General features: G+C 44.9%; 1 protein-coding gene across 1 annotated transcript in view; it reads right to left on the bottom strand.

Moving 5' to 3' along the window:
- LOC116977716 (pappalysin-2-like) overlaps positions 1 to 6,651 on the bottom strand; it is a 280,018-nt gene extending 273,367 nt beyond the window's left edge. Inside the window, exon 1 of the mRNA XM_033028424.1 lies at positions 5,570 to 6,651. Within this exon, the coding sequence (XP_032884315.1) occupies positions 5,570 to 6,176 (607 nt within the window). The 5' untranslated portion in view covers positions 6,177 to 6,651. The remainder of the gene's footprint in view (positions 1 to 5,569) is intronic.
- Between the last annotated feature and the right edge of the window lie 8,479 nt (positions 6,652 to 15,130).

The raw sequence follows: 15,130 nt of genomic DNA, 5'->3' as shown, positions 1-15,130 counted from the left end.
TTGGTCAACAGATGGAAGTGATCAGATGTCTGGTCCTACTGTCTGTCACACTGCAACTACCAATTTGATGCTGAGTTTGTATTGCCAGTTGCAAATTACTAACCAGACTGGAGAATAATACCTTCCAATGAATTATACTTCCAAGCATGCAAACGGCTGCTGCTAAATGTCACAAAGGTGCAAACTCTGTAGAAAACAGCTGAAAAAGGAGCCGTTTCTGAAAGCAACAAAAGAATCGCAGATGTAGCAAATCTGAAATAAAAACCAGAAAATGCAAGAGAAAAACCTCAGCAGATCAGTCAGCAGCTGTGAAGAAAGAAACCGGGTTAATGTTATCAGGCAAACACTCACACGGGGGTGTGTCTGCTGGAGGTGAACATGGTGCAGGAATGAGGAGATCTTCGAGTCAACCCATGGTGATAGTAAAGATATGGCTGATAGAAATAACAAATGTGGTTATGGGGAATTTGTACATTTTTATTGGATGTAGATTTGGTTCATGGGTAGAAAAAGTCATGCAGTTCCATAGCACCATCGAGATACTCAAGAAGTCTCAACATGCTTTACTGCCAAGGAAGTACTTTCTTCAAGTGTACACACTATTTGATGCGTTTCTTAAATTTAAGGATGAAAGTATTATTCTTGGAAGATAGTAAACAATGAACATCAATTTGCTGAAGAGAGGCATGGCCCTGACAGGACTATTCGTCATCGGGCTGATGAGCCGGAACAGAGGGGTGTGGGTGTATATTAGGTATGAGTGTCAGACATAGGACAGTTGTGGGTGTATGATACGGATTATGGAGATGACTCATTTCAAGTGCTTGATTGAAAGAGATGATAATGTCACAGGTTTGGATGCAAGTATTGGCTGATTTGATTGCAACATTTTGGGTTTCAATGGCTGATACGGATAATATAACTGTCAAAGTTTGGTGAGAGTCACAGTTATGTTTTCACTCTATTTATTAACTCACAGAACCTTGCTGGCATTGACAAGGTTGGTTGACCATCCCTATTTGCTTCTGAACCTGCAGGCAATAAAGGATCCTCCACATGGCGGTTCTGGAGTTACACAGAGGCCCAACTGGGTAAGTGCCTCAGATTCCTCTACCTCAAGAACATCAGTGAACCAGATGGGTTTTTACAACAAATCCAACAACTTTGTGGTTACCATGACTGACATTAGCCATTTTTAAAAATATATTCCAGATTTATTTAATCATGTGAATTTAAGAATTTCAGTTGCCCCCTGCGGGATTTGAACTCCCCTCTAGATCAACAGTCCAAAACCGTAGCTGCTAGTCCATTAACAAGTTTAACCACTATACCACCATACCATTGTTGGTCTATATTGATGCAATGGATACATTGGATAGTTTTTTGTTGACACTTGATAAAACTGATGAAGATATGACACATATTGATACATGGGATGAAGACAGTATTAGCTTTGTTCAATGTGTGATAAAAGTAATCAAACTATTGTCTCACAGAGATAACGATGTTGTTAATGCCACTGTTAGATAACGGCAGAAGCACGGCAAGTCTTCATGTATTTCATAGATTATTACAGAATGCACATTCACAGAGACTGGAAGATATGTACAAGGGTCAGCATGTGTTGAGAGACACAAGGAAGTGTGACTGGATGTAACTATAATTGAAATGAAGCCAGTATCTATTTTGTACAACTGATATAATTCCTCAACATGTTGATACTTGTTCAGTCAGATATATTATGATCTCCGTTTATGGAATACAATATTCATGGAAAATTTACAGAGTTTGTTATATAACTGCTGGAAATGGATGTGAAACAACTATACCGGTATTCCCGATAATTATATTGGTTTACAGTTCGTCGCTGGTATTTGTGATAATATGTCGTTTAGGTTAGTGATACAATGTGGAAACAGGCTCTTCTGCACACCAAGTCCACACCGACCAGCGATCCCTGCATACTAACACTATTCTACACACACTAGGGACAATTTACAATTATACCAAGCCAATTAACCTACAAACCTGTGTGGGAAGAAACCGGAGTTCCCAGAGAAAACCCATGCAGGTCACGGGGAGAACACACAAACTCCATACAGACAGCCCCGTGGTCAGGATCAAACCCAGGTCTCTGGCATTGTAAGGTAACAACTCTACCGCTGTGTCACCGTGCCACCCCTATTCATCCTGGTAATGACCCTATGTGGTGCGTGGATGTTACAACCCGACCCTTCACTATGTCTAGCTGAGGATTGCTGCCTGGTATTGATGTACTAATTGATACATGTAATATCAGAGGAGTTGGTATATTGACTTGGTGGTCCCTGGTGTTGGTTTATTGTTTGCAGACATCATCCTTGTTTCTTCCAGCTGTTATCAGGTAACTGAATCATTCTATCAACAACTAGAGAGTGATCCTGAGCTACTATTTACCTCATTGGAGACCCTTGGACTATCTTTAATCAGAGATAGACACAAAGTGTTGAAGTAACTTAGCGGGTCAGGCAGCATCTCTGGAGAAAAAGGATGGGTGATGTTTCAGGTCAGGACCCTTCTTCAGACCGACCCGAAATGTCACCCATACTTTTTCTTCAGAGAGGCTGCCTGACCCGCTAAGGTACGGCAACACTTTGTGTCTATCTTTGGTATAAACCAGCATCTGCAGTTCTTTTCTACAAACTACTATCTTTAATCAGATTTTACTGGACTTTATCTTGCATTAAATGTTATTCCCTTTATCATGCTTGACTGTAGTCATGTATTGTCTTTCCGCTGACTGGTTAGCACGCAACAACAGCTTTTCACTGCACCTCGGTACATGTGAAACCAAACTAAACAAAACTTGCACAGCGCCAAAGGTTTAGTTTAGTTTAGAGATACAATGTGGAAACAGGCTCTTTGGCCCACTGAGTTCGCACCGAACTGCGATCCCTGCACATTAACACTATCCTACACACACTCCGGACAATTTACATTTATACCAAGCCGATTAACCTAAAAACCTGTACAAATTTAGAGTGTGGGAGGAAACCGAACATCTCGGAGAAAACCCACGGGGAGCACCATGGTCAGGATTGAACCCGGGTCTCTGGTGCTGTAAGGCAGCAACTCTACCGGGCCGTCCTTAGGTGATGACGCTGAAACTGGATGAAGCAGTCAGTGCTGGTAATGCCGTGCATTCGATACAGGTGGCCAATGCCAGGGATTGCTTTATTGTCCTTGCAGGTGAAACCCTGGCCTTGGTGTATACCTGATACAGGTGACATCCTTGGTGTTGGTGTACATGCAATATTTCCCTTGTGAATTGTTCAGGCAAATGATATCCCTGGTATTGATATGTTGTCAATACTGGGCCATCTTTGGCACTGATGCATTAATGGTACAGGTGATGTCCAATTGTCTGTGTATTGATGGTGCACAGTGCACTGGTCCAGGTGTGTACTTGGTATCGGACCCTCTCGATCCCACATCAGCCACCTCTAATCTAGAGAATGTGCACAAGCAAGTCATCGCAACCTTGCGAGACTGCCTACAGGCGAGACCATTGATATCCTTGGTGTTTGTATGTAATGTGTTGCCATAGCTGATACCCCTGATGACTGTATAGTTGGTACAGATAATATCACTGATATTGATGTATTATTGGTCCAGGTGATATCCCTGGAGTGGGTGTGAGGTTGGAAAGTTGCTCCAGCTGTGGGCATGGATAACACAAGTGAGATGTTGAAATGGATGTAAAGTTGGTACAGCTGATGTCCCTGCTGTGAGTGTAAAATTCATGCAGATAGTGTACATGTAAAATGGTACAAGTTAAAATCAGTGTGTATGATGTTGGATCAGACAGGTAATATCTGTTGGTGTGTATTGGTGATACAGGTGATACTCTAGTGTAGGTATGTATTGGTGATACAGGTGAAGTCCCTAGTGTGAATGTATAGTGGAACAAGGGATGTAAAGTTGAAGCAAGTAATAAACAGTAATAAACTGTGCAATAAACAGTTGTAAGATTTAATGTGATGATTCCCCCTTGTATGAATATGTACTTAGACAGATGATGCCCCTGATAAAAGTGCGAAGTTGTTGCTGGTGATGTCCCTGGTGTGGGTGTAGAGTTGGAACAGGTGCTTTTGCAGGAGTGGGTGTGATGTCGTTGCTGATCATGTCGCTGGTGTGAATGCAGAGTCAATACAGGTGATGGTCCCTAGTGTGACTGTAGAATTAGTACAGGTGATTTCCCCAGTGTTGGTGTAGAATTAGTACAGGTAATGTTCCTGGTGTTGAATTGGTTATGTCCCAGGGTGGGTGTGTAATTGGTACAGCTGATGTCTCATATGTGGTTGAACGTTGTAACTGGCCATGTCCCTGGTGTGCACATGAGTTGCTGCTCTTGTTGATGCTGTTGTGAATGTGCAGTTGTCACAAGCAAAGTTCCCGGTGTAAAGTTGCAATAGATTACCTCCCTGTTCGGGGTGCATAGTTGGCATGAATAATGTCCCTGTAGGTGTGAACTTGATATAGGTAATGCCCCTGGGATACTTGTGTAATGGCATGATTAATGTGAGTGTTAGATGGTACAGGATAACGCCCTTGGTGATGGTAGAGTTGGTGGAGGTGATGGTCTGTGGTGTGGGTGGGAGTTGGAACACATGATATCCCTGGTGTTGTCATGAGTGGGTACAGATGATGTGTGTGGTATGGTTGTAGAATTAATACAGATGATGCCCCAAGTGTGGGGAATTGGAAGAGGTGATGGACCTTGGTGTGGGTGTGAGTTGATACGTATTGTCCTTTATGTGGTTGAATGGTTGGCCAATATGACAGATGTCCCATAGTGTTAGCATAGCAATGTGACAAATGATGAACCTGATGCGGCTGTAGAGTTGGTATAGGTGATGTGTTGTTACAGGTGATGCCCCCGGTGTGAAAGTTACGTGATACGGATAATGGCCCTGGCACGAGTGTGAGTTGATCCAGGTGTGGTCCCTGGCATGGGTGTGAATTGTTGCAGGCCATGTCTATGGTGTGGGTGTGAGTTTTTGCAGCTGATGTCCATGGTGTGGCTCCAGAATTGACACAGGTGATGAACCTGATGTGGGTGTGAGTTGATACAGATGATGTCCCAGAGGTGTGTGTACTGGGTGCAGGTGATACCCTGGTGTGGGTTCAGGTGATACCCCTGGTGTGGGTGTGATAGGTACAGGTAATGTCATGGTGTGGGTGTAATGAGTACAGGTGATGTCCTAATGTGACTGTGATAAGTACAGGTGACAGCCCTGATGTGGGAGCAGGAGATAGCGTTGGTGTGGGTGAGATGGGTGTAGAATTGGTACTGGTGCTGCCCCGAATGTGTGAGTGATAGGTACAGGTGATGCCTCTGGTGTGGGTGTAATGGATACAGGTGATGTCCTGGTATGGGTTCAGGTGATGCCCCTGGTGTGGGTGTGGTAGGTACAGGTGAATCCATGGTGTGGGTGTGATAAGTACAGGTGCTTCCCTTGAGCTGGGAACCCGCGCCTCCGCCGGGACAGGTGTGCTGTGCAAGTTCTCCCCGGCGCCCCGCCCTTACCTGCCACGATAGCCGGGTTGTCCTGCCCTCCCTCGGGGTTCAGCCACATCTCGGCGGTGAACTGTCCCTGCGGAATGCTCGGCTCCCGTCGCAGCTTCAGACGTTGCTTGCCACCCGACAGATAAAGAGCCGTGACAGCAGCGGGCTCGCAGTCGGGCGGCCCGGACAGCCAGCCCCGTGGTGCCGGCATGCCTCCGGCGCTCTCGACCGCCGTAGCCCAGCCGCTGAATTCACTGGGGTAGCCGGTAGCTCTGGCCGCCCCCGCTCCCGCTCCGCCGCACTCACTGGGGTATCCGCTGCTCTCTCCGCCCAGGTAAACGGTGCTCCCCTCGGCGTACGAGCCGCTCCTCTCCCCGCCTCCCGGGCGACCGTACTCCGCAGCCCAGGGGTAGAGAGACAGCTGAGCTGCAGCCGCAGCTCTCCGGCTCCTGCCTCTTCTTCCCGCCGGCCAACAGCGCTGCTCTCCGGGGCTCAGACTGGGCTGCCCGCGGGGAGCGAGACCCCGCTTGTAGCGCCAGCGTGGGCTCGCCGGGACCAGTGAACTGAGTGTCAGACTCAGCAACCCCGCAGAGGTACAAAGGACAAGTAGGAGCCTGAGGGTCGGCATAGTGGCCACGGCTTGCCAAGGTGGGAGGGTGCAAAAACAACCCCTTGTTCCTCTGGAAAGTTCAGGTAGCCTCTCCAGTGGAAAAAAAAAACAAAACTTTATTCTGATTTTTTTTTTTTCCCTTCAAACTGATTTATTTTTTCCAAAAAAACGATTTTAATCCCCTGAAGTTGAAACTATCCCTCCCCTGAAATAAAACAAAACTCCTGCAGTTGAAACCCTGATGAGGTGCATGCATGCTAGGTTTGCGTTGACTTGGAGTGAGCAGACCTGCCAGTGATTCAAACTCGGATATTTGTTCTCTCTGAGCGCAGGTTGGTCTTTTTTTATACTGTGCACTCTCTGGATCGCTCTTCTCTCTCACATTCTGCTCCCTTTCGGGTATCCCGCTTTTATCTTCTTGGCACATCTACATCTATTCTTCATTGTTTCAATGGGTGGGTGGGTGTATGTGAGTGAAGTGTGAGAGAGAGAGAAAGGGGGGGGGGGAGCGAGAGGGGGAGAGGAGGAGAGAGAGAGGGGGGGGAGGAGAGAGAGGGGGGGGGGAGGAGAGAGAGAGAGGGACTGTCTGTCTCTCTTTATAACACATCTCGGGGAGGTGAAAAATAAAATGAGGGATGCCATCGGGTTATAAACAGTGGCCCAACTCGACCAGATAAACTTGACGCTGGTGGGCAGTAGGACAATAAAACCCTCCCTGCCCTTGCCTTGGCTAGAGTTCCTTCACTATCAGCCGGTGGCAGCAACGGGAGCCGCGATTCCCTGCGCTCGAGTCACACAAGCCCCCGGTTTCCCTGTGCCTATTATACGGGTGACTAGCTCTCCTGTTCCCAGCCGGGATTTTTTTATTTTGCATTCGCGGTCCAAACTTCAACGAGAATCTCTGATACACGAGGGGGTCAGTCACGCAAATGAATGCAGATATAAACACAGGGAGAACAAATTCACACACACATATACACTAATCCACGTAAACAAGACACACACAACGGTGAACAGTCACACACATATATCGGTTCACATTGTGCATTCGCAGTAACATCACACCTCGCAGCTAGAACACAGCAAGTACGAAATAAACACACCGACACAAAGACAGAGACACACACGCGTTGTCATTGGATTGCTACAGATTTATACACACGCACATGTAGAAAGACTTACAAACATAACACGGACATACACACGCGGACACGCCGAGGTATTGAGTATATAGTCGATAAAACATATGTAGATATGCAAAGAGGTAATACAAACTCTTAGATTGGTCACACGGGGATAGAACAGGCGGAGATAGGTGCGGGGACGTGCGGTCAGACAGACGCGTGGATGGGTGCATTCATTCTAAACGCCCGTGCAATCCGCACATATTAATTTGTTGAGGGGGCGTGTATATTGCGCCGTGTTCGGCTGATGTGAACGGTAGTACTGTCTGCTCGGTGCGTGTACTTTGTAGGTATGTGCCGAGCAAGAAACGCCACCATTCTCTGACCCGCGCTTTGAAAGCTCAATCCCCCAACCTCCCGCACTTTGCATCAAATGCACTGAAGCGAACTTCCCGTGACTGATCAGTTTCGGGTGGGTTATGGTGTCTCGATATATATATATGGGTTAGAGAATGGGATGCTTAAAATCGCATTTACCGCTCGAAATAAACGGCAGGAACTAAAGTTACAGCGGCACATCTCTCCCGATCAAAACAGAACGGATTGCCAGCGAGCTGGGGCCCCTTCTGGGTACGTGCTACCCGCAGTAGGATATTGAAGCGCGGCCCAGATTGAACCTGAATGCTGTCCTTCCTTTCTAGACTTGCTCGGAGTTAAATCACTGGCGGGCACCAGCCCCTGATCTCACGGACTCGCAGCAGCATGTCCTTCAAATCTATGCTTCGAGTCTCTGATCTCCACAACTGAACTTCAAAACATAAATAAAGCAGCGACCAGGCACAACACTGCCTCGCTCGCTGCCTCATACTCATTGTTTTTAAAGAGAGCAACGCTGTTACAAATATAGAAGTCTTGCAGAGGTGTATAAAATCATGAGAGGAATAGATCGGAAAGACGCACAGTTTCTTGCCCAGAGTAAGGGAATAGAGAACCAAAGGGCATAGATTTAAGGTGAAGTGGAAATATTAAATAATAATCCGAGGGGTAACCTTTTCATACTGAGGGTGGTGGGTGTATGGAACGAGTTGCCGGAGGAGATGGTTGAGTCAAGAGTGTTTTATTGTCATACAGGTATGTCCCAGATAGAACAATGACATTTTTACTTGCTGCAGCACAACAGAATATATAAACATAGTACACTGTAAACAATATGATAAGCTGAGAACGACTATATTTGATGATTTTCTGCTGTGGTACTGGCAACATGTCGCCACAGACAGGCGCCATCTTTGCTCTCATCAGGGACTATCGCAACGTTTAAGATGCAACTGGACAGGAACATGGATAGGATAGGTTTAGAGGGATATGGGCCAAACACAGGCAGGTGAGACTAGTGTAGATGCGACATGTTGGTTGGTGAGGGCAAGTTGGGCCAAAGGGCCTGTTTCCACACTGTATGACTCTATGACTCTCTCTCTCTCTAGGACTGTCAGGCTCAGGGGCATTTTGGACTGGTGATGCAGGGGATAACGAGCAAGGCTAAGTGGTTACGTTTCTTGATAGGAGGTGTGGTCATAATTCAGAGTATTCTTTGTGAACAGTCTAATGTGTGTTCAGGTTTCAAGGATTTACTTCCATAAATGTGTGTAAGAAGATTGCTCACAATCTACCAGTAGTTCAATGGTTCAATGAACAGCAGAATAGCTTATAATTGCTTTCACATACAATATGCAGTATACCACGGCCACGTTGGCAGCTGAATGGGGAGAGAAGGGTCAGTTTCCCCCCAACCTCCAGAGCCCAGTTAGAGGAAGCAAGGAATTCCAGAGGAAAAGGGCACCATATCCATCAGTGCAATGTCACAAACAAAACACCAGAGTTATTCTTCTCCATGCCACCTGCATCATCATATCATCATAACCTTTTCACACAAAGGATGGTGGGTGCATTGAACAAACTGCCAGAGGAGGTTATTGAGCCCAGGTACTATTGCAACGTTTCAGGAACATTTAGACAGGTACATGGATAGGACAGGTTAGATGGATATGGGCCAAACGCAGGCAGGTGTGACTAGTGTATATGGGCCATGTAGGCTGGAGTGGGCAAGTTGGGCTGAAGGGCTTGTTTCCACGCTGTAAGACTCAATTACTCTATCTGTAAAGATTTATCTCGGGTAAGTTGTGCAGATTTGTTCAACCGATGGAAATGGGACAAAGTGGAGACACAAGGAACTGCAGACACTGAAATCTAGAGAAAACCACCAAAGTGCTGGAAGAATCCAGCGGGTCATGCAGCATCTGTGGAGGCAACGTTTGTGGAGGCAACCCTTCTTCAGTCTGAGAAAGTGGATGGAAACAGACTTTTCCCAGCCATGGACAGGAATTAGGAAGGGTGGATCAGATTAAATACAAGAATTTCTGGGCAGGGGAGATTTCACTGAATGATATGAAGCCTCTGGAAACATAGATAGAGTTAATGGCCAAGAATTAGGTGGCTCAATTCTGTCACCACTTGGTCAGGTTGGCATTGATTGGCATCAGCTCTAGACCTTACCCTTGTTCCTATTTCACAGTTCCACCCTCTGGGTCATGGATGGGTGACTTTTATGGTTGAGTCCTTTCTTCAGACCGAAGAATGGTCCTGACCCGAAGCTTTGCCTATCTGTGTTTTCCAGAGATGCTGCCTCACCTGCTGAGTTATTCCAGTACTTTGTGTTCTATGAAATATCCCAGCACCTGCAGTTCCTTGTGACCACCTATTTGTGGGTAGTGTGCTTGCTGATTAAGTCATTTGCCCTGTAGAAACAAGGAACTGTAGATGCTGGTTAATGCACAAAAGGATGACAAAGTGCTGGAGTAACTCAGCAGATCAGGCAACATCTCTGCAGGACATGGAAAGGTGACATTTCCGGCCAGGACTTTATTTCACACTGATTGATGAGTCCTTACTGTATGATTAGTTCTCTTATGGCATTGGGATGCTATTTACATGCTGGTAACAATTGGCATTTGAAGGGTTAACTTCAATTTGAATGGAAGACACTTATTCCATCCTGCAAAAAAATTAATTATGTGATATTGTTCCCACATCTGGCCATGGTTTAGAGATGTTAATAACCCCAATTGAATCAGGTGTTCCTTGTTCTCTTTCACTCAGCTTCTATCCTGATGAGCTGAGCATACCTCGAATGAACCAGGTTAATATTTGATGGAAAGCTCAAAATTATTCCGCCAGGTCTGTCTGAAGAATAAATCTGAGTTTCACTCTGGATTCAGCCAAGGTACTATACATAAACTGTCTGAAGCAAACTGTCCCACAGGAATCTTCATACAAAGTCATCCAAAACTTAGTGAAGCAGCAATACTGCCAAATCACCACATGAAGACTTACTGAAGCATCGAGAAGCTTGCGTCTGGAGCCCGTCCCGTTTCAATTTGTCCATTCCATTGTATATAAGTGGATAATTTAGCATCCAGGTCAGTTCCGTAGTCAATCAATTACTTGTCATCATCAGTGCAGGCAGCATAAGTTAGCATTACCATGTCTTTATCTACTTGCATTATCAAGCTCACTCCTGTGGAGGCTCTTCTGTGTGCTGGCTCAACTTCTGACATTCCTGGAAGCATTGCAGTATCACTTCAAGGAACTGGAACTTCTCAGTAGCAAGATCATGAGGAATTATGAGGAGCTTGGCTCATTTTGATTGGGATTGGCATCCATAAATGGAATTGGTGGGCAAGCACGATTATATTGGGTGGCACAATGGATTGGCACAGTACTTTGACCCCCGGGACTGGATAGAGCATATAAGGTGAGGGGGGAAAGATTTAATGGGAACCTGAGGGGTAATTTTTCGACACAAAGTGTGGTGGGTGTATGGAATGAGCTGCCAGAGGAGGTAGTTGAGGCTGGTACTATCACAATGTTTAAGAAACATTTAGACAGGTACATGGGTAGGGTAGGTTTAGAGGGATATGGGCCAAAAGCTGGCAGGTGGGACTTGTTTCGATGGGGCATGTTGGTCGGCATGGCCGGGCAAGTTGCACCGAAGGGCCTGTTTCCCTCCACTACATTATAAGGGAGGCTGTGGTAAATGCCTCAATTTAAATAATGCATAGATTATGTTTGATAATTATGTCAAAAGCTCACCCACCACTCTCCTTGCAATATTTTCCATCCTTTTGTGTTCTCAAACTGCTCCATAGCACAGGTGACTATGTCACATTCTACCCAGTAAGCATGATTGAGCTGAAATCGTACCTCAGTTTATGAAGAAGGCAAAAGTAATATATTCAGATGCAGTAACATGTTTGTAACTGGCATCCAGACTGGGATTTTGTCTGGTCAAGTACAGTGGCAACAACTCGAACATCCACAGTGCCTTTAAAGTAATAAAATGGCGCTGGGCTTAGGGTGCATTGACAAGCAAACGTTGGAACGAACACATAGTTTACTTTCGAGATACAGTGCAGAAACATTCTTCAACCTACCGAGTCTGCGTCGACCAGCGATCACCCCATGCACTAACACAATCCTATGCGCTAGGCACAGTTTACAGAAGCCTGCTAACATGCACGTCTTTGGAGTGGGAGGAAACCCGGAGGAAAGACACGAGGTCACAGTGAGAATGTACAAACTCTGTACAGACAGCAGCCATAGTCAGGATCAAACCCGGGGCTCTGGCGCTGTAAGGCAGCAACTGTACCGTTGCGCCACTGTGCTGCCCAAGAAGAGATCTTAGGCAGATAGTCAAAAGCCTGATTAAAGTCATAAAATTTAATGAAGGAAAGAAAATCAGAGAAGTTGACGGAGGGAATTCCAAAACTTGGACTTTGGTATCCAAAGGCAAATTCACACAGGGAGAACTTCAGGGAGGATTTAAGTGGAGGACTCCAGATATTTTTGACACAAAATGCTGCAGTAACTCAGCGGGTCAGGCAGCATCTCTGGAGAAAAGGAATCGTTGACATTGCGGGTAAAGACCCTTCTTGAGGACACCGCCAATGTCATCGTATAATGTTTGTTTAATTCACTTTCTTTCTAGTCTGAAGAAGGGTCTCGACCCTAAACATCACCTATTCCTTTTCTCCAGAGAAGCTGCCTGACCGGCTGAGTTACTCCAGCATTTTGTGTCTATTCTCGGTGTAAACTATCATCTGCAGTTTCTTCCTACACTTCATATCCCATACTAAAATAACATGACCAGCACTACAGAATGGAATGGTATAGTCCAGGATAACTTGTGGCCACACAATTCAAAGACAAGATTTCAACAGCTGAGCCAAGAAAATATTGATCCTCAACAATTTCTCCAACTCATGGATATTTCTGCAGCACCTGACACTGAACAAAAAGCAAATCTGCAAAAACAAACGTTCCTAAAAAGTGATAAGCAGAGAAAGCTGCCAAAAATATTGAACACACATTGTGTATCTTCAGAGTCGATCGGAGGGTTCTTCCGACAAGGAAAAAAATTTCTACGAGCCAGCAAAGAAAAAGTGACCGTAAAAATTACAACTAGTTATAACGTTGCCGAAACAATGTCCAGTAATCTATCACAAGAGAGTATAATATATGTCATATTGTAATATGAAGATGTGCTTACAAGGTGTGGAATGGAAAAGGTCCACTTAACCATCTCCTTTGAATAAATCATGCAGATAATATGTTGAAGTAAGTGAAGATTCAGATAGATAAGGCTCCACATTAACCTACAGAGCTCAAAATGTTTTATAGCTAGAGAAATATAAATTGACAAGCAAAGATGTTTATGGATCAGCTTGTTCTTTGCACAGTGATTGATTTCCTGCCTGTGAGCCAGTGAATATAAGTGCTGCTCTTGGTCTTAAGTACCTTGGTCTGACCTATGCTTAATTGTTGTTCCAAATGGAACTACCACCCATCTGTCTTCTGATGCTCAACATGACTGCGTCTTCTGCATTGGTGCATTGTGGCTCCAGCAGTGCCCCAGAACAAACTGTGCTAAGGGAAGTGGTGTGGAGGGCTATTGTACTCTGACCCCCTCCCCCATATGCCAACGACAACTGACACATGGACAACAACCCTGTATATTTACATGGGGCTACTTGTCTTCCTTATAAAGGCAAGCATGACTCAGGTTGTTTGTCTGAAGAAGGGTCCTGACACAAAATGTTGCTAATCAATTTTCTCCCAGGATAATGCCTGACCCGTTGAGTTACTCCAGCATATTGTGTCTATGTTTGGTCAAAACCAGCATCTACAGTTCCTTTTTATTACATTATAAGTTTGTTTGCCTACTTTCTTTATTTCATTGTGCGGTTATAATTCCAATTGATCAATCTCATTAACTTTATGTTCTACTTGTAATGATTTGCAAAGTCTTTTTACTCTTTTTAAATTGTTAAACCATCTCAACTGTTTCCACATGTCTCTGAACATCATTCTGTCTCGTGGAAGGGGTGGAGAGGGGAGACCTTCATTACAGCGCATCCAACAGGTGCTACACAGGTAGGTTTGGTTGTGGCATTACTGAGGGGCCAGGTATAACCAGCATGCAGATAGACCCAGTAATTACAGCCCGTAATTCACTCAAGAGACTGTAGTTTTCAGATGTAGTTCAACTAGGACAATGTTGGACATCACACTCCTTGCCCACATTTATCTTTCAACCATCTGCATCAAAAACAAGTTTCCGGTCTTTTACCTCATTGCTGGCTGTAAGACCTTGCGGAGTCATATTAACTGCTATGTTTTCTTATATAATTTCTTTAACTACATTTCTAATTGGATGTAAAAACCTTAAGGTTGCGGGAGGATATGCAAGGATCTACATAAACGTATGCCCATTCCATAACTGGAACAGGGACATGGATGTCAGCACCTGGGCAAGCAGGTCTTAATTGAGAGGAATAGTTTGCTCTCTCACAGAATATTAAACCATACAAACAGACATCCTGATAATACAGCGGGTATAACTAAAAAAGTTACGACAAGAAAAATCATATGAAAAGAAAAACTGCAGGTATAAAATACCTTGCAGTGTATGGTCTGAAAGCTAGTTTCAATAATGATATTAAAATTGGAGGGACATAGAAACATAGAAACATAGAAAATAGGTGCAGGAGTAGGCCATTCGGCCCTTCGAGCCTGCACCGTCATTCAATATGATCATGGCTGATCATCCAACTCAGTATCCCATCCCTGCCTTCTCTCCACAAGGGCCACATCTAACTCCCTCTTAAATATAGCCAATGAACTGGCCTCAACTACCTTCTGTGGCAGAGAATTCCACAGATTCACCACTCTCTGTGTAAACAAGAGACAAACAAGAGAAAAGGGAAGAGGAATGAGATGAATTGGATACCTTACCTTAAAGGGTTGGTAGCTTAATCAGCTACAGTAATTGCCCCTATGTGTGTAGGTAAAATCTGGGGGAGTGAATGTGGGGAGAATAAAATGGGAATAGCGTAGGATTAGTGTGCATGGGTGATTGATGATCAGCATGGACTGACTGCAGTCAGGTCTGTTTCTGTACTATATGACACTATGACTGTATGACTATTACTGAAAGATAATGGAAAGGTCATCAATGGAAATGCATTCAAAATACAGAAGATTGGGCAAACGATTTAGGTGATGAAAATTCAGTTCACATGAAAATGGTGAAGAAGTTGTCATTAGAAATGTATTTGCACAGAGTCAAACAGCATGCAAACAGGCCCTTCGGCCCAACTTTATGATGCCGACCAAGATGCCCCTTCTACACTGGTCCCACCTGCCTGCCATTTGTCTCATTTCCCTCTCAACCTTTCCTATCCATGTACCTGTCCAAATGTATTTTAAGTGTTGTTAAGTGCTGCCTCAACT

The sequence above is a fragment of the Amblyraja radiata genome, chromosome 10 (genome assembly GCF_010909765.2).
Source record: "Amblyraja radiata isolate CabotCenter1 chromosome 10, sAmbRad1.1.pri, whole genome shotgun sequence".
Lineage (NCBI taxonomy): Eukaryota > Metazoa > Chordata > Chondrichthyes > Rajiformes > Rajidae > Amblyraja > Amblyraja radiata.
This window is presented reverse-complemented; position numbering and strand designations above follow the sequence as displayed.